This window comes from Vicugna pacos, chromosome 9, assembly GCF_048564905.1.
Source record: "Vicugna pacos chromosome 9, VicPac4, whole genome shotgun sequence".
In the NCBI taxonomy this organism is placed as follows: Eukaryota; Metazoa; Chordata; class Mammalia; order Artiodactyla; family Camelidae; genus Vicugna; species Vicugna pacos.
In genome coordinates, this window is record NC_132995.1 from 10530478 (window position 1) to 10548336 (window position 17859).

Below are 17859 nucleotides of genomic sequence, written 5' to 3' on the forward strand. Positions count from 1 at the left end.
AGGAAGCTCTCCTGCTTTCTGCCTGTCTATCACAGCCTGTGGACATGCTCTTGGGAGAACGATAACCATACCCTGTGTAGAGGGATGACTGCTGGGGGTGGGAAGGTCAGGAAGCTTCCACAAGAAGTCACATCTAAGCCAGGACCAGAATACCGTCAAGTTCCAGCCAGGGGAAAGAGCATGTGCAGACAGGAGGGCAGATTTGGGTGGGCTTTGACTATTGAATCACCCAGAATTCTTGCTTGACCTTGATCCTGTAGGGTTGTGTTGGCAAACTAGTTTCACCTAGTGTTCTACTCATTGGTACTGCCTGCCTGCAGCACTACTGTGATAGTAGAAATCTGACTGTTGATGGATTGGTGAGGCCTGCCTTGGACATAGCTGCAGGGTCACAGACATAAGCGTTGAGGTTGAGGTACCCAGACAGGCTTGACCATAGAGCAGAAAATTGGAGACTGAAGAATGAAAATTTAATGTTGCAGGAAGGCAGATGCTTAGGGTGTGGGCTCTGGCAAGGGGACACCACCCTGGCCCTGGTCTTGGGCCAGCAGACGCTGAAGCAGGGAGTGCAGGGCCCGGCAAACAGGTGTGTAGCCCAGGCGGCTCAGATGCAGGTAATCATACATGTCATGGTGGCTTATGGTGCCATCTGAGTGCACAAAGCCAGGGTCTGCATCCAGGAAGTGGGCCCGAGGGTTGCCAGCCAATGCTGCCCGTACCAGCTCATTCACCCGTCGGTTTTTCTCACGAAGTGGGTTGGGGTGCTGGCCCCGAGGAAGCAGGCCCTGGAGAAGGTACCAAGCATTGTAAGGAGGCTGCCTACCAGCATCTGGGTATCCTGTTCTCTGTGCCAAACTGTTTTCCACCCCCCAGCTGTAGAATACACCAGGGATGAAAAACCGGGGTTTAGAAACGTACTTCCTGAAACCAGGTCTGAGATCTCATTCAGCAAGAACCTTCTAGAAGTGATGAAGTCTAGATTTGCCCTGAGAACGCCTGACAACTTTTGGCTATTTAAGTATTTTGAGTTTTTCCCTTGGGCAAAATGGGCTAATTAGTCCCTAAATGTGTCCTTTTAACCACAGCCACTCTGATGGGTGTAGCAAGTGCCGACGTGAGATTCTGCCTGAAGGCCACTGCTCCGTGCCAAGATGCTCAGAATTGTGGAGCTGTGGCTACACCTCAAAGGGTCCCAGACCACTGCCTTTCTTCCTCCCCCACCATCCCACTCTCTCACCAGCACGACGACCCGGGCCTGGGGCTGCCGCTCATTCACCAGTTGCACAATGGCCTTGATGCCTCCAGTCACCTGCTCTGCAGTGTGCCCGTGGTTGTTGGTACCCACCCAGACCACCACAATCTGTGGAAAGTGACGCATGAAGCAGTGGTGAGGCAGCAGGCTAACGGTGCTCTAGCTGCCCACCCAAGCCCTGCTCACCTTGGGCCGTATGTGTTCCAGCTCCCCATTCTCCAGACGCCACAGCACGTGCTGCGTGTTGTCACCGCCAATGCCAAAGTTAAGTGCGTGCAGAGGCGAAAAGAGCTCCCGCCAGATCTGTGGGCAAGAAGTGCCGTGGGCACAGGGGCATCGTCAGCATAGACCACCACCTCTGTCCAAGTGTTGACCAAATGTCATCATGGAAAGACCCTTGCTTTACGGAAGCAGTCTGGTTAAATCTCACCTTGAGCAAACCCCAATATGGTCAAACCTAACTTTATGCAAACCCATTATAATCTCACTTTCACGAAAACCCATAGAAGCAAGACTCCCTTTATGGAAACCCATTCTGCTTGAGCCATGCATCGAACCAACAATATTCCAGTTGAACCTCACTTTGAGGGAATCCATGGTTTAACCTCACTTTGTGGAAAGATACCATAATTGAGCCTCCCTAGTGGAGAGCTATTACAGTAACCTCCACTTTGTGGAAACAGCTATAGCCTTGCGGAAATCCATTAAGGCTGTGCACTACTAGTTTAAGCAAACAAAGAGTCTCATCTTAGGCAATCTTACAAAAAAGCTTCATTTAAAGCCTCACAATACACAAACCCAATGTGACAAAGCCAGGACACACACTTCCTTCTCAGCAGAATGTGGCACCTTACACTGAGACTCTGAGTGCCCTACGGCTACCTGAGTTTATTTCGCGTACGCCATACATCGCCTGGCCTGAGATCCGGTCCAGGTGTGTCAGTGAGGGCACAGGCCTGGGTGGGGCAGAAGGAGGGGGACTGGTCTCACCTCGCACTGGTGCATTAGCTGGACCAAGGAGTCCCCGATGAAGACGACTTCGGGTTCCTTATCTTTGCTGTCGGCTACGAACCGATGGTGCTTTGGGGACGTAAAGGGGGAGTCAATGGCACGCGCGCTGCTGGGCCTGACCTGCCCCGCTTCCTTAGGCAGCACCACCCCAGCTGCCCTCAGTTTCCTAATCACGGAGTGAGAGTGGCACCCACTCCGCCCCCCGTCCCCGCCCCGGACTCCAGAGTTTTGCGGGAGGGGTCGCTCACCAGGGACATCCAGCGCCCGTCTCCCTGCACGTCCTGCACCGGCGTCGGTTTGCTGGCTGGGTTCTCCTCTCCGCTCATCTTGGCGCCGCAGCTCCTGCAGGATGAGCGAGCACAGTGGGCCCAAGAGTGTTTCCGGAGGAGGTGGCGCCGCCACGCCCACCCTCAGGCAACAATGGACGGTCCCGAAGCCTGCAATCCAGCCGAGGGTGACGGCCGATACCGGGCGCCGCCTCCTCTCCTGGGGCGGAAACCTTCACTTAGGAGGAGGGGAGGTGGAATTGGGAAGCCGTGCTTCCCCTACGGCGGCCGCGCAGTGGGCTCGCCCGGCGCTTCCTGCCCGGGCCGCTCACTCTCCGGCCGCGGCTGCAGCTAGCGCATCCCGGCACCTGGGGTATGGGGGAGGCGAGACCGTCCAGTACCCGTGGAGGGGAGGAGGAAGAAACCACCCTACCGGCGTCACGGGGAGGAGCGAACTACCTGAAAGGCCAAGAGAAGACGGGGAAAATTAAGCGGGGGAAGAAACCATTTGCTATAGGGCGAGTAAAGTGCGGAAGGGGACCACCTGCGCGCCCGCGCCTGTGTGTGTGCGCGCGCGCGCGCGCGCCATTCACGTGGTGGGGGGAGGGGAATGAGTGGACGGGTCCATTTTTGGATCCCTTGAGGGGGTGGCTCATACGTACCTGGCTAGGAGGGGACGCTCCCATTTTCTTTTGACGTGGGGGAGAGAAAAGGAAGATGGCAAAATGTGAAAATTAGAGGCTCAACTGTAAGGAGACACCATAAGACAGTGCCAGGACTTTAGTGAGCCTATCTGCTCATGGGCCTCCCCTCCTCAAAACCACCAGTTTTTATGGCATAAAATCTAAACTACATGTCTGCATTACAGATATATCACTGACCCTGCAAAGAGGGTAGTAGAAGATACAGAAAGACAAAGGAAATTAGAGATGCTGCAAGGCCCAAGTCCAGCCTGGCGCCCCTCCCGCACGGCTCATCTTACAGATCTGTGGCCTCTGCTTCCTTCTCTAAACCTATGGCTGTCCAACAACGTCAGTTGGTTGTTTCTGCGCTCTGAAACATGCACAACCAAGATCACCTAAGGTCTCTGCCCCAAATTAATCTCAGACTTCAGATCTTCCCAGAACTCCCTGTTCTGGGGGACCAGGTGGGGGTCCCACACCCCCCTAACGTCCTGATTATATTCCTGTAGCTCCTCTCCCAGGTGGGATCTTCCTACCTATTTATTCCTTCTAGGTAGGCTGATACTAAGATTTAGAGATCAATCTTATTTACTGTGTTTATATTTTGCTACAATTCACTTGCCTGGAACAGGACCTGAGTCATAGTACCAAGTACTATGGCTGTTCACAAGTTCACAAGTACTTCCTGAATGAATTTTAAATGAATGGGTCAGATCCTGACCCATGGTCTTGTCCTACCATGTTGGGGGAGGCAGATCCAGACACAGAGCTGCAGGAAGAATCAAAGTTGTGATTAAGGAAGGTACAGGGGACTTCTGCGGGAGGAGGAAGAGAAGGACTCTGAGGGTGAAAGGTTTCCTAGAAGTAGTATCTGAGGAGTTAGGCTTTGAAAGTTTACACAGGTAATATAGCTTACTAGGGTATGGGGAATACCCCGGCATAGCTTGATTCGAAAGTCTGAGGGGACAAGTGAGAAACAAAGCTTTGAGGCACCCATTCACCAAGCGCTGTTTCAAATTAGATGTTGGTTCATTTCATATTTACAGCAATTGTAAGAAGGAGCTAACAACTTCATTTTACAGATTAGGAAGACTGAAGCTCTGAGCAGTTACATACTTTTCCTGGGTCACAGAGCTCAAATGTGCTAATCTGGGCATTTGAACCTGGGTAGTCTAGTTCTGGATCCTAGCTTTGAATGACAACACTGTACTGATTCTCTAGGGATAAAGTCTGTGACTGTGTGGAGACTGGCTGCTTATAGAGGCTACCGTGGCCCTTCTCTCCCTTCGCTTCGTCTCATCTCATGCTGCTGAGAGAAAGTCCGCCAGTAGATGTCTAAACCAATCAGCATTGAGGAAGGGGGCGGGCCTAATGGACCTCACAGCCAATTGGTGAAAGGGAGGTACTTAAGGACAAATGAAAGAGGTTTCCGAAAGTGAGGCTGGGGAGGGGAGGAGGGACTATAACCGGCACTCTGGGCCGCTGGCACGTGCCCCTGGGTCTGCTCTTCTCCAGAGCAGGAAAAACGAAGGGTGTGGGAGGGGCACGCGCATGCGCGGGCGCATGAGACCCGGAAGAGTATCGGGCGCGACAAAAGCTGGGGTCACCACGGAAAAGAAGCCATTGTACCCCACAGCCACGTGGAGTAGGCAGAGGGCGGGATTCGTTGGGGCAGCAGAAGGTGAGGTGCCCCTCCCCCAACCTGCCCCCACCAATCGTACCCTCATCCTTACCTCACCTGGCCCAACCTGCCTTGTTTCCTGGACCGTCCTTGACGAGGCCTCAGTCCCTGATAGCTCCTCTGTTGCCCTTTCTGTTCTCCCGAGGTTTTCTCTGTCTCCCCAACTTACATCCTCTTTCCTGCCTTTCTCTCTCTACCATCTCTCCACCTTCTGTATTCTCCAGTATCTCCTCTACCTCTGGATTTCTCCTCTGTTCAAAATCCCTTCTGGTTCACCAGACCCCTCCAATATCATGATCCCTTTCGCATCCCCCATCTTCTCGATGTTTCCTCACATCCCTGTTCCCTCTAACTCTTTCTCTATCCCTTGACAAATCTTCTCATTCAGTGTGACTCCCTTGACCCTATCCTACCCCTATGACTCTGCCTTTTCCCTGACCTTACACCTGACTAAGCCTTTTCCAGTTGGCTCTCTGCTGATCCCTTTCTTTCACCTTGTCTCTCTAAATAATACTTCCATCTCACCCCAAACCATCTCCTCTTTTCACTACTCACTTTTAGGTCCTTGACTTATCTACATGCTGATGACCACCCTATCTTTATCTTACAGGGTGCCATGGACCCCAGGGGGCCAGCCCCCAAGACTTTCCAGCGGCCTGAGAAACCTGGTCGTGTCCGCCGTCGGAAGACCAGGCGGGAGCGTAATGAGGCTCTGGTGGGCAGTCGGCAGTCATTGGCCCATCAAGATCCTCCTCTGGCCAGTTGGGATCCACATATGTTCCTCCGGAATTCTGTGGCTCCTGCTGCCCCCAAGCTTGTGGTCATAACCCAGGGCCGGCTGAGCCGAGAGCACCGGGGTCTCTTCAGCCATGAGGTGAAATCTCTGGACGTTGCTCGACTGCTTAGCAGTGGGTCCCTGGAGCCAAGGACCCCTGCATTCCCCACTAAGTTCTCCCCAAGCCCAGGCAGGGCCCAAGAACCAGCCCCACAGTCAAGGGGCAAGGAGAACAAGGTGCCTGGAGGCTCGGGCCCAGGCCCACCTAGTCCCCTACAGTTCCCTGACTTGGAGCAGCTGCTGGGAGAGCTGCAATGCCAGCTAATTCTGCCACAGGCCTTCCCCAGGAGAAATCTAGTACAAGAGGCCAGGGATGTCATCGTGAGCACCTTACAGGCCTGCCACGGCTGTGTGCCTGACCTTACCCTGGTGCTCCGGAGTTGCCAGCCACCCTTGCCAGGTGAGCCCACCTCCTGTCCCCTGTACTCCCTTCCCTTTGTCTGCGCTAGTTCATCTGTCCCCTATGCTTCTTTCCTCTATGCCAGGGACCAAGCCTGGGGGCCCTGAGGAACGAAGGATGACACCCTCCTGGATCAACAGCCCTGAGCAGGCCCCAAGGGAGGGGAGGCAGAGGAGGCAAAAGGAGACAAAGGAGCTCAACTTCACCATGCCTCACACCTGCAGCACTCCTACTGTGCACAGGGTGAGCCTGGCACCACCGAAATGTCCCTGGCTACCCCCATTGTCCTCATTGCCTTCACCATCGGAGACGGCCTGGGGCCCCCCAACAGCTTTTGATCTGCTGAAAAGTATTTGGCTGGTAGCCACACCACCCCCTCCCCGGCCCTGGGGGGTTGGCCCACCACAACTCCTGCCTCAGCCACCATCACCCTTGTTGCCCAGGACCTCTGCCCTGGACTGGAGCCCCAGCCCCCCTGCCCCCCTGCCCAGCCTCTCCTGGGTGGTAGCCCAGAGCAGCCCAGAGGCCTGGTCCTTTCCACCCATGAGACTGTACTGAAGGGGGCTGAGGCTAGGTTGGGGGCAGAAATCCCACATTCTAATCACTTCAATAAAATACCTACTTTGTGGTCCTCTTGATATTTAGTGAATAGCCCAGGAGAGCAGCTTTCCTTAGCTCTGAGTTCTAGGTCCAAAGTGGAGGGGAAGGTACTGTCACTTGTCACCTTCCTAGGGCCCCAGAGGCCAGCAGGTTGGGGAAACCTGGGGCTTCAGTCAGTCTAACACATCCACTCACTGAGGCCAACTATGTGCCCAACTCTGAGCTCTGGTGATGCTGAGGCCCCAGATTGAGTGAGACTTGAGTCTGTGTTCCCAGGGGATGCCCAGTCCAGTGGTGAGCACAGACAGTTCCAGCCCCAGTCGTTGCATCTGAGAGAGACCTGGGATAGACCAAGAAGGGAGTGATGACTGTCCTGCTGATGAGAGAGGTCTTCATAGAGGAGTTGACACAAGACCCTTGTATTTTTTGAGTTTGGTAGCAACTGCTAGTAGAAGAGGAAAAGAACATTTCAGGCAGTGCTAGAAATGTTCTATGGAAGAGCAGGTACAAGGCTTGGAGGAGGGCAAATAGGGGTTGTGGGACCGTTTTCATTCAGCTTGTATCCCGAGGTCATGCTGGGACCTAGGGTGAGTCACATCTGGGCCCTGCTTTTGGGAGGCTTCTGGTCTGGTGGGCACAGAAACTGTGTGTACAGGATCAGGGCAGGAATGGCTGAAGAGGCTTGGATATGGCCCAGAGAATTTTTTCTTTGGCCTACAATATATTTTAAATTTTTGAATCAATTGCTTACTGTTACAAATCAGATGGTTTGCTTGAAAAAAAAAAAACCCAACACATTTCTAGTTTCTCTCAAAAAAAAAAAAAAACGAAGAAAGAAAAAGGATCTGGCAGCAGACCTACTATTCCTCCTCAACAACTGCCTTAAGACAAGTAGCAGAGGCCCCTTTTTCATGGGGCTTACAGTGTCTGTTAAAAGTATTTCATGCACTTGTGCTTCCTGCTTGGCCTCTTAACTTAAAAAGTTTTTTAAAATTATACATTTAAATTTTTAAAATTTGTATACAATTTTTAAACGTTATTTTCCACTTACAATTATTACAAAATATTGGCTATATTCCTCATGTTGTGTGATACATCCTTGAGCCTGTCTTACACCCAATAGTTTGTACCGCCCACTCCCTCACCTCTTTACTGCCCTCCCCCAACTGGTAACCACTCGTTTGTTCTCTATATCTGTGAGTCTGCTTCTCTTTTTGTTACATTCACTAGTTTGTTGTATTTTTCAGATTCCACATATAAGTGATATCATACAGTATTTATCGTTCTCTGTCTGATTTATTTCGCTTAGCATGATACCCTCCAAGTCTATCCATGTTGCCCCAAATAACAAAATTTCGGTTTTTTCATAGTTGAGTAGTATTCCATTGTATGTGTGTGTGTGTGTGTATGTGTATACATATATATATTATATATACACATACACATATACACACACCATGTCTTCTTTATCCATTCATCTGATGATGGACACTTAGGTTGTTTCCATGCCTTGAAAATGATTATTTTTGAAGAGCAGCAAATTTTTCTGCAGTAGAGGGAGAGAGATGAAGCTAAAAATGTGTTGGAACCTGATGAGGAAAATGAAGGTGAGAGGCTTGGACTGTACTCTGTAAAGGTTTTCCAGGGCTCCCATTGCCCACTGGGAAACCATAAGGTCAGTACCAGGGTGTAGGGGGCTGGACTGAGAGGTCACACCTCTGTAACTTGGCTGAGGTCTTATGGGGAGGAAGTGGCAATGCTGGGATTTGAACCCAAGCAATTGACTTCAGAGTCTGCTTGTGGGTTTCTCATAATACTACCTCCTCTGCCTCACAGCAACTGATTTCACACTCTGGTAAGCAGTGACAGGACAGGGTCAGGCAGCAGGGTGTACTGGTTGTGGCTGAGGGCTGTCTGCAATCTCGGAGTTGTGTGACCCAGAATAAATGGTTTGCCCACTCTGTGCCTCTGTGTCTCTGTAGGCAATTCAGAGTGCATGGGATCTGGGGTGGACACAGCTGGTGATGGCTGTCATTGGGGGTGGGGATGATCAATCAAAGAGCAGTTTGGGGACTAAGTTGGGGGACAGTCAGGACAGAACTGGGGTCTGGGGGTTATGGGCCATCCTGATATGGCAGTCTGGAGGAGGAAGCTCCTCTTGGGGAAATGTGAGTTCATTTTAGGGCATGAAGAGCCGGAGGTATCAAGGAGAGGGGAGAACTGGAGCTGTGGATGGGTGGAGAGAATGAAAAAGAGGCGTCCCCTCCTACGGTGGGGATTGGGAAGGGGCCAGACTGGGTTATCTCGGAGGAGGGGGCAGGGAACACGGCTTCCAGCGGTCCCTTTAATCGGGGGCGCGCGCCAGCCAGCCCGCACGCTCTCGCCGCCGTCACCGGGCCGGAGCGGGAGCCGGAGCGGAGCCCGGGCCGGGGCCCGAGCCCCAGCGGGTGGAATGGAGCCCTCGCGGGCACCCGCTTTGCGCCGCTTGCTGCCGCCGCTGCTACTCCTGCTGCTGCCACTGCCCCCCCGCGCCCGGGCCAAGTATGTGCGGGGCAACCTCAGCTCCAAGGAGGTGAGCGCGCCGGGCCCTCCCCTGCCACCCGCCGGGCCCCGGGGGGACGTGAGGGAGGAGAAGGGGGAGGTGCCGCCCCGCCCCCTGCGTCCCCTTTCGGCTAGTCCCTGAATGCCGCAGGGCGGTGGGGCCAGGGAATGTGAGGGATTGGGTCTGGGTTGAGGCTGAGGGGGGCTGTGGGGTCGAGAGGAGACTCGGGGATTGTAGGAGGGACATTGAGGTCAGACCTGAGCGAGGAGACGGGTGGGGAGGCCGGGTTGGGAGAGTTGGAGTTGGGGTGGGGGTGGGGGACGCCGAGGTGGTGCTGAAAGGACAGCACTTTTCACTCTTCAGAGGGCCTCGAGTTCACACTCCTGCTCAGGACCAGGAGAGGGCCTTTTGGTATATTCCCCAGCACTGGATGGTCTCTGGGACCATCGTGGGGGCATGTGTGGATAACCGGGGGGATGCCGGTGGGATGGTGGCTGGGACAAAAGGTGTCCAGGATGGGGATCTGACCCTCCAGGCTCTTTCTCAGGTACCCGGGAAATGGGAGAAGTGTTTGAAGGGAGAGGAAGAAACTTGGGGCGGCGTGGGGTGGGGGCATCTGAAGCAAGAATCCTGGAACACAAAAGGAAGGGATCACAGAAAAATTTGGGAGGTGACTTTGTCTTCTTATGCTTTTTGGGAAACCAGGTACTCCAGAGTAGGGAAAAAAAGTTGGTGATTATGGAGCTGAGGAGAGTTCTCAAAGGACTCAGAATGACGGTCTGAGTGGGCCTCTTTTCCAGGACTGGGTGTTCCTGACGAGATTTTGCTTCCTCTCTGATTACGGCCGACTGGACTTCCGATTCCGATACCCTGAGGTGAGCCTTCCCTAACCATTTGCCATGCTGAATGAAGCTGGATACTCCCTTGGCCTCCCAAGGTAAGGGCTACCCCAGCTCCCCGCACTCCTTCAAACCCCAAAATCTGGGTCTGCAGGCCAAGTGCTGTCAGAACATCCTCCTCTACTTCGACGACCCATCCCAGTGGCCAGCTGTGTACAAGGCTGGGGACAAGGTGAAGGCTGTGAGGAGGGTGTAGGGGAGGGGGGATAAGGTTGAGGCTGGCTGAGGAGTGACCATGTCCCTGCCTCCTCCCTCAGGACTGCCTAGCCAAAGAGTCAGTAATCAGGCCGGAGAACAACCAGGTCATCAACCTCACCACCCAGTATGCCTGGTCAGGCTGTCAGGTATGAGCCCAGCCTGGGGGAGTGGGCAGGTCAAGGGCCAGAGGGAGGCACAGGCAGACTTCAGCCTTCTCACTCCTCCCAGGTGGTGTCAGAGGAGGGAACCCACTACCTGAGCTGCTCTAGTGGCCGCAGCTTCCGCTCAGTGCGTGAAAGGTGGTGGTACATCGCGCTCAGCAAGTGTGGGGTAAGGGACTGGGCTGGCCACCTTGGCCTTCTCCTCCTTGCCTTCCTGCTGACCCCCTCCCTGTCCAGGGCCCCCCTTAGGCCTCCACACTCCCCACAGGGAGATGGGCTACAGCTGGAGTATGAGATGATCCTCACAAATGGCAAGTCCTTCTGGACACGGCATTTCTCTGCTGATGAGTTTGGTGAGCATATTGGGACCCAGGATCTTTGTGGGAGCCCAGCGCTGGGAGCCTGTTGAGGGACACCCAGTCTGACTGAACAGTGACCTCCTTCCATCAAACTGGCAGGGATCCTGGAGACAGATGTGACTTTCCTCCTCATTTTCATCCTCATCTTCTTCCTCTCCTGTTACTTTGGATGTAAGTCTAGCACATGGTGGGGGTGGGGGGGTTGGAGAGTGGGGGAGAGGGAACAAGGTTGGAGGAAATGAGCAACTCTCCCTTCCTGTCTGTGAACAGCTTTCCCCTACCCTCCTTCTAGATTTGCTGAAAGGTCGTCAGCTGCTCCACACAACTTATAAAATGTTCATGGCTGCAGCAGGAGTGGAGGGTGAGGTTTAGCGTATCCCCACTTTTGAGTTCTGTGAGAGGAGAGACTTACGGCTCAAAATACCTGGGCCTAAGAGAGGAGGGGCTGGGAACCTGGACTTCTGAGTCCTGGAGGGGAGGGGCTGGGGGTCTGGACTCCTGGGTCTAAGGGAGGAGAGGACTGGAGGACTGGACTCCAATCTCCTAGGAGGTCAGTGGGAGTAAATGGTCTAGAATCCTGATGGGGATGAAGGAAGGGCTCACAGTGTTAGGGAACAGTGATGCCCTAAAGCCGGTTTCTGTCCTTTTCTCTTTCTACTCATCCTCCCCTCAGTCCTGAGCCTCCTGTTTTTCTGCATATACTGGGGCCAGTATGCCACTGATGGCATTGGCAACGAGAGTCTGAAGATCTTGGGTGAGAATGAAGTGGGCCCAGGAGGGTGCTCGGGCTCCTCTCCAAGCCGAGCCCTGGGTCTGAGCTGCCTTCTCCTCCCTTCCACCAGCCAAGCTGCTCTTCTCCTCCAGCTTCCTCATCTTCCTGCTGATGCTCATCCTTCTGGGAAAGGGATTCACGGTGACACGGTGCCCAGGCTGGGGTGGGAAGGAGCATAGTGGGTGGTGGTGGGGGGCTGGGCTAGTGAGCAGGGCAGAGGGGTGGGTTGAGGGGGTGGCCACCCCCTCCTCTCTGACAGCCCCCACCCCTGCTATCTCCCCTCATGGCCTGCTGCCAGGGGCCGCATCAGCCACTCGGGCTCAGTGAAGTTGTCTGTCTACATGACCCTGTACACCCTTACCCACGTGGTGCTGCTAATCTACGAGGCTGAGGTGAGTCCCACCTGTCACTGCTTAGGCTCTGCCCCAGCCTCCCCACCCCTCAGAGGGTGGTCTCCTCCACCAGTATGCTAGCCTTCCCCACATCGGGCTCAGCCTGGCGCTCTCTCTCCTGCTCTGTGATGTTCTGCCTTCCCATCTGTCTCTCTAAGTGCATTCCTCCCCTCTTCACCATCTCTGAGTAGCTTTCTTCCTCCTCCCTCTGTCTCTCACTGTCTGTCACGTTTATGCTGAATGTCATGACTAAGTTCAGGAGTCACCCAGACCTGGATTCTGCTTGGGCTCTGCCACTTTCCAGCTGGCTGACCTTGGCTGATGGCCCCCCCTCTCTGGGCCCGTTTCCTCTTCTGTAAAATTGCGAGGGTCTTACCTACCCAAGGGAACACCTCTAAGGCTTTATATCATGCTCTCTTTGGCCAAAAGGCTTCCCCCTGAGCCTAAGTTTCCCCTTCTGTGAAGGGGGGTGTGTGATAATAAGACCTACTTCATCAAGTTGATGCAAATGGAAAAGCTTACATGTGGTGGTGTTTAGCCCCATGTTGGACCCACAGTAGCAGATATATTCTGTTTCTCTCTTTTGCCTTCTCTCTCTTTACCTCTGTATGTTTTCATCTCCATCTCATTCTCTTGCTGCTTTGTCATGACCAAGTACTTCTGCCCCCTGGGTATCTGGGGGTGGGGTCTGGGGTCCCTGTGTGGAGGGCCTGAGGCCAGAGTTATGACAAACCCTCTCCCTTGGGTCCAGTTTTTTGACCCGGGTCAGGTACTGTACACGTATGAATCACCAGCGGGCTACGGGCTCATCGGGCTGCAGGTGGCGGCCTACGTGTGGTTCAGCTACGCCGTACTTGTCTCTTTGCGCCACTTCCCGGAGAAGCAGCCCTTTTACGTGCCTTTCTTTGCTGCCTACACCCTCTGGTGAGATGTGCTGGGTCCCCAACCTGTCCCTGCCTTCCCCGACTTCCCAGAAATGGCTGTCTCCAACTCAGACCCTCCTCAGTGAGGCAGATGGGCTTCCAAGGCAGGCAGCTGTCACCAGAGTCACTTACTGCTGCCACTTACTCACTTTGTGACCTGAAAAAAATTACTTTCCCAAAATGAAAAAACGAGTGCCTCAGGTTGCTTACCCATGAAGAAAGGTTGTCAAGAGTATCTATTGCAAAGGGTTATCTTGAGCATGCATAGGGCAACAGATGAGGGCTTTAAGTCTGGCACATAGTAAATGTCCAATAAAAGCTAGTTGTAAAATTTTTTTCATTCAGCATAATATAGCAGTAAAGTAGGCAGATTCTAAGCTAGATTGCCTGGGTTTGGATCCCAGTTCTAAAGCTTGTAAACTGTGTGACCTTACACAATACAATTAAATTCTCTCTGCCTCAGTTTCCTCAACTGTGTAATGGGCATGGAAGTTGTACCTGCTTCGTAGAGTCACTGTGAGAGTTAGATGTGTGTATATATGTGAAGTGCTTAGTAACAGGTCTAGCATGCTGTTAAGTCCTTAATTGTTATTATCATATGTTAATTCATTCATCAAACATCTGTTGATTTCCTATTAGGTGCCAGGATTTGGGGTGGGGTAGGACTGAGTTAAATTCAACCTTCTCCTGGCCTCACCCTGATTTTCCCAGGCCAGTGGGATTCCTGTCTCCTTTAAACCTCTGGCTTCTGAAGCTCACACTGGCTTTCCTCCAGTTTGGGACTCGATTGGGGCCTGTGTGTGTGCCTAGCAGGGGAGTTGGGGCCGTGGTGGGGTGGGGTGGAAGGCAGGGACAGTGTCTCTACCGACCCAATACCTCCCCTTCAGGTTCTTTGCAGTTCCGGTCATGGCCCTGATCGCCAACTTCGGGATCCCCAAGTGGGCCCGGGAGAAGATTGTCAATGGCATCCAGCTGGGGATCCATTTGTATGCCCATGGAGTGTTCCTGGTGAGGCTGGGCATCCAGGTTGGGGTGAAAAACCAATGGGTGGAGGATACATGAGGCTCCCCACCCCTGAGTTGCCTGAACCTTCTGTTCTGAGCTCTTGAGCCATTGCCTTCACTTCATCCCTGTAGTCATTCAACAGCCTCTTATTGAGAGCCTGCTGGGTTCCTGCAGGCTATCCACTATATCCCCCAGAGTCCACCCTCTTCTATTCCTCTCTCTCACTTTTGTGTCCTGGCCTCTTGCCCCAACCCCAGCCTCTTTGCCTTTCTCCCCATTCCCACTCCTGACCCAGTGTCCCCAGACTCTTACTTTTCCCTTCTGTATCCCCACTGCCTTCCCTAGGCTCCCTGGTCTCTATTCCTCTCCCCTCCACATCCTCCCATCTCTGCCCCATCTCTGCCACTCCATCACAGGAAGAAGCAGCTGGGATGGGTCAGGCTGGGGCTCCAGGTAACCTAGATCTGAATGGCAGCAGGGGTTACTGGCACCAAACCTCTTCTTTGCCCTGGTTTACATCCTATTAGCCTTTTGTGTGACAGTTCTTATATTCATTTATTCATTCATCTATCCATCCATCAACCATCCAGTGGGTACCTGTCTCAAACCAGCCTCTGTTTCATGCTGGGGAACACCCATATGCATTTATTTCTGCCCTCTTGTTTAATTGGCAGAGCAACTCCAGGACAGGATGGATAAGTTTCTGAACACACTATACAGAGAGCATAAACTAAAGCCCAGAGAGGGGAGGTGATCTACCAGAGCTCTATGGCCTTTGGTGGTTTGGGGAGGCGGGTGGGAACTTTGAACCCAGTCCTTCTCCAGCGGACCACAAGATCTGGCATGAGAGGGAGCCAGATAAGGAAATAGGCTCCTGACTTGAGGCATCCACCATGTGTTCTTTGTAGGGAATATACTCAGCCACTGAGGGAGGGGGCCAGGTCCCCCATCTTCTACCCTAGAACCTGACTTAGGTACAGACTCACCTTCCTGGGACAGTTCCTCTTGAGACTCTGCAGGAAGTCAGAAAGAGACAGAGAGAGAAGAAATGCTGAGAACTCACCACGTGCTAGGCTCTGCACCAGGAGTTTTCATTTCCACCCTCTCTTCATCTTTCCAAGTATGCACTGCAACCCCTTTTCTGCAGTGAGGCTCAGGGAGTATAATCAATGTGCCCCAGATCCCATACTTAATGAGCTGTGGGGCTGGGAGATAGGGTGCCGGCTCACAACACCAAACACAGTGCCCTTTCTGCTAAACTTCACCTTCAGCCAGTTTCCTTCCTAAAAAATGCTCAACACAGCTCCAGCTCTGGCATTCCACTACTCTTTGGTTCTGGCTGCTTGTTCATGTATTCAGCAACAATCTTGGAGGGGCTGTGCTGGGCTTCCATGTGTAGTGCTAAAGTCACACCCAGTCCCTGCCTTCATGACCTGTCAGGCTAATTGCAAGACATCTCTACATTCAACCAACATTTATTGAGAGCTTATGTGTGCCAGATACTATTCTAGAAGGTATTGGGGATTCAGCAGGGAACAGAACAGTCAAGTGCCTGCCCTCATGGAGCTAACATTCTAGAGTCAGTCACTTGCTGTCCAATTGAACTTTCTGTGTTTATGAAAATATTCTGCAATCTGTGCTGTCCCATACAATAGCTACTACCACATGTGGCTATGGAGCACTTAAATGCAGCTAGTGTGACTAAGAAAGAAAAATTTTAGTTTAATTTTGATTAATCTAAATTTAAATAGCCACATATAGCTAGTAGCTATCATTCTGGACAGCTTAACCAGTCAGTGATAACTCGATGATCAGGGCTCTGATGGAGGAAGCATCAGCAGAGTAATAAGATTTGTGATGGATGGAAAAGGTTAGAGCCCTGGGCACTGTGCGAGCCCAGAGGAGGGGCCTAATTCAGTTGAAGGGTTTCAGGGAAGCATCGGGGATGTCAAGTAAAGGGGAATCCTTAGGTCCCCATGTTTATGGAGGCAGTCTGATGCCTGGACAGTCCTGCAACCCGCGCCTGCCCTTCGCCCCAGATCATGACACGCCCTTCTGCGGCCAACAAGAACTTCCCGTACCATGTGCGCACGTCGCAGATCGCCTCTGCCGGAGTCCCTGGCCCGGGAGGGAGCCAATCTGCAGACAAGGCCTTCCCGCAGCACGTCTATGGGAACGTGACGTTCATCAGCGACTCGGTGCCCAACTTCACGGAGCTCTTCTCCATCCCCCCGCCCGCCTCCTCCGTAAGCCTCGCGCCCCCGGCGCCCGAGGAGCTGCTGGCGCCGCCCCTGGAGTACCTGACCCCGCTCCCGGCCCCTCCACCTCCCTCCACGCCCAGGCGCTTGAGCCCACCCCCTGCCTTTCGCACTCCGCGCGTCCCAACGCCGCGCCGCGACTGGCCCCCAGCGCCCGCGCCCACCTTGCCTGACTGGGTCCTGGCGCTGTTGCGCACGCCCCCGCAGACGCCCCGCGCGGTGCCCCCGCCGCCGGCCTTCCGCGGTTCTCCTCCCCCTCCCCGGCAGCCGCCGGAGTTTGCCCGGCGCACCCCGACGCCGCCCCTTGAGTACCTGGCCCCACTGCCCAGGCGCCCCTGACTGACATCTGCGCCCACACCTCGGGAGGGGGGATCATCCAGGGGAAGGGGGACGGGCCTTCGGGGCCGCATCTGCCCCCCGTCGGTCCCGGACGGCCTCTGACCCTGACCCCCCTCCCAGGCCGGGAAGCAGGTGGAGGAGACAGCGGTGGCGGCGGCGGTGGCCCCGAGGGGCCGCGTGGTGACCATGGCCGAGCCGGGCGCGGCCTCCCCGCCCCCTCCCTCTCGGTTCCCCAAGGCGGCCGACCCGAGCTGGGATGGCCCGACGCCGCCCTACCAGCCGCTCGTGCCCCAGACAGCGGCGCCGCACACCGGCTTCACCGAATACTTCAGCATGCACACGGCCGGGGGCACCGCACCCCCGGTCTGAGCACCCCTGCCCGCCCCTGCCCCATGGGCCGCGCGCCGGGCCCCGGCCGGGCTCCGGATCCCCGCTCTATCACGGCCTCAGGGCTCTGCCATCCCAGGCCTTCCCAAATCTCCCCACCCCGCGCGCCCAGGTAGGGGTGCGTAATGTCCCCCTCCCTCCCCTTACCCCGACTCTTGTGCCAAACGGTCCCGCGGGAGCCGCTCTCCCCGTCCCCTCCCTCAGCCCCTGCCCCGAGCGGCACCGGATTCTGGGCTCCCGCTGTTCCGTGACCTCCGGCCCCCTGGCCCCCTCCGAGACTTCTGACCCCGCCGGACCCCGGAACACCAGGGACGATCGCCGGGATCCTGCCCATGACTCTCCAGGACTCTGCGACTCCAAGCCACTGCTCCCAGGACGGATATTGTGAAGCTAGTCTCGATTCTGAAAACTTCCCTTGGATCTCTGTGATCTCGTACCCGTACACTGTCCACCCTATCTCCATCCCGGAGGCCCTCCCTCAGGTCCCTGGCAGAAAGACTTTTTCCCCTTCTTGCCAAAATAAAGAGGATTCGTCGAGTTTTTATCTATAAGATGGCCTCTTTTACATCTTGATAGTGCTCAGAGACGGGGTTGAGCAAGAACCGTTCCAGACTCGGGACCTCAGTGAGCCCATCTGTGAAATGGTATTTTGAGAAGGGCTTGTATAACCTGACCTTTTGTTGACCCAGAATCTGGGAGCATTGTAGATATGAATCATCATCTAGCAGAGTCCTCTTACTGTATGGCTTCTTTATTTTTACCCTCTCTTCCCCGTCAGAGGTGAAGCGCCCTCCAACGGCCGATGCTTAGCTCAGCCACCTGCACTGGGAATTCGAGTTACGATTTTAGCAGTGCGCATGTGTAATTCTCACTTCTCCGGCCATGGAGGTCACTGC

At 54.3% G+C, this 17859-nt stretch overlaps 3 protein-coding genes across 11 annotated transcripts; 2 read left to right on the plus strand and 1 right to left on the minus strand.

Moving 5' to 3' along the window:
• Positions 1-448: 448 nt before the first annotated feature.
• PAFAH1B3 (platelet activating factor acetylhydrolase 1b catalytic subunit 3) lies at positions 449-3141 on the minus strand. Of its 4 annotated transcripts, none has more exons than XM_015243026.3 (6): positions 2989-3140; positions 2512-2605; positions 2243-2332; positions 1439-1555; positions 1238-1360; positions 449-785 (listed from the first exon to the last, which is right to left on the minus strand). In XM_015243026.3, exons 2-6 carry the CDS (start codon positions 2587-2589, stop codon positions 495-497), a joined length of 699 nt encoding a protein of 232 aa, XP_015098512.1. In that variant the 5' UTR covers positions 2590-2605; positions 2989-3140; the 3' UTR covers positions 449-494. The 4 variants fall into 4 exon arrangements, with proteins under 4 accessions (XP_015098512.1, XP_072823099.1, XP_015098513.1 ...); XM_072966998.1 differs by lacking the exon at positions 2989-3140 and adding an exon at positions 2963-2981; XM_015243027.3 differs by lacking the exon at positions 2989-3140 and adding an exon at positions 2732-2894.
• On the plus strand, positions 2911-6759 carry PRR19 (proline rich 19). Of its 4 annotated transcripts, XM_072966994.1 has the most exons (5): positions 2911-3047; positions 3398-3612; positions 4434-4893; positions 5504-6128; positions 6214-6759. In XM_072966994.1, the coding sequence occupies exons 4-5, from the start codon at positions 5510-5512 to the stop codon at positions 6684-6686; spliced, it is 1092 nt and encodes a 363-aa protein (XP_072823095.1). In that variant the 5' UTR covers positions 2911-3047; positions 3398-3612; positions 4434-4893; positions 5504-5509; the 3' UTR covers positions 6687-6759. The 4 variants fall into 4 exon arrangements, with proteins under 4 accessions (XP_072823095.1, XP_072823096.1, XP_072823097.1 ...); XM_072966995.1 differs by lacking the exon at positions 4434-4893; XM_072966996.1 differs by lacking the exons at positions 3398-3612; positions 4434-4893 and having other exon boundaries at positions 2915-3047.
• Positions 6760-9100: 2341 nt separating this feature from the next.
• On the plus strand, positions 9101-17510 carry TMEM145 (transmembrane protein 145). Of its 3 annotated transcripts, none has more exons than XM_072967000.1 (15): positions 9101-9300; positions 10071-10145; positions 10264-10341; positions 10427-10513; positions 10596-10697; positions 10797-10881; positions 10987-11058; positions 11180-11248; positions 11561-11641; positions 11730-11808; positions 11958-12051; positions 12803-12975; positions 13862-13982; positions 16019-16225; positions 16697-17510. In XM_072967000.1, the coding sequence occupies exons 1-15, from the start codon at positions 9181-9183 to the stop codon at positions 16943-16945; spliced, it is 1692 nt and encodes a 563-aa protein (XP_072823101.1). In that variant the 5' UTR covers positions 9101-9180; the 3' UTR covers positions 16946-17510. The 3 variants fall into 3 exon arrangements, with proteins under 3 accessions (XP_072823101.1, XP_072823102.1, XP_072823100.1); XM_072967001.1 differs by having other exon boundaries at positions 9127-9300; positions 17168-17510; XM_072966999.1 differs by having other exon boundaries at positions 9127-9300; positions 16019-16836.
• The last annotated feature ends 349 nt before the right edge of the window (positions 17511-17859 follow it).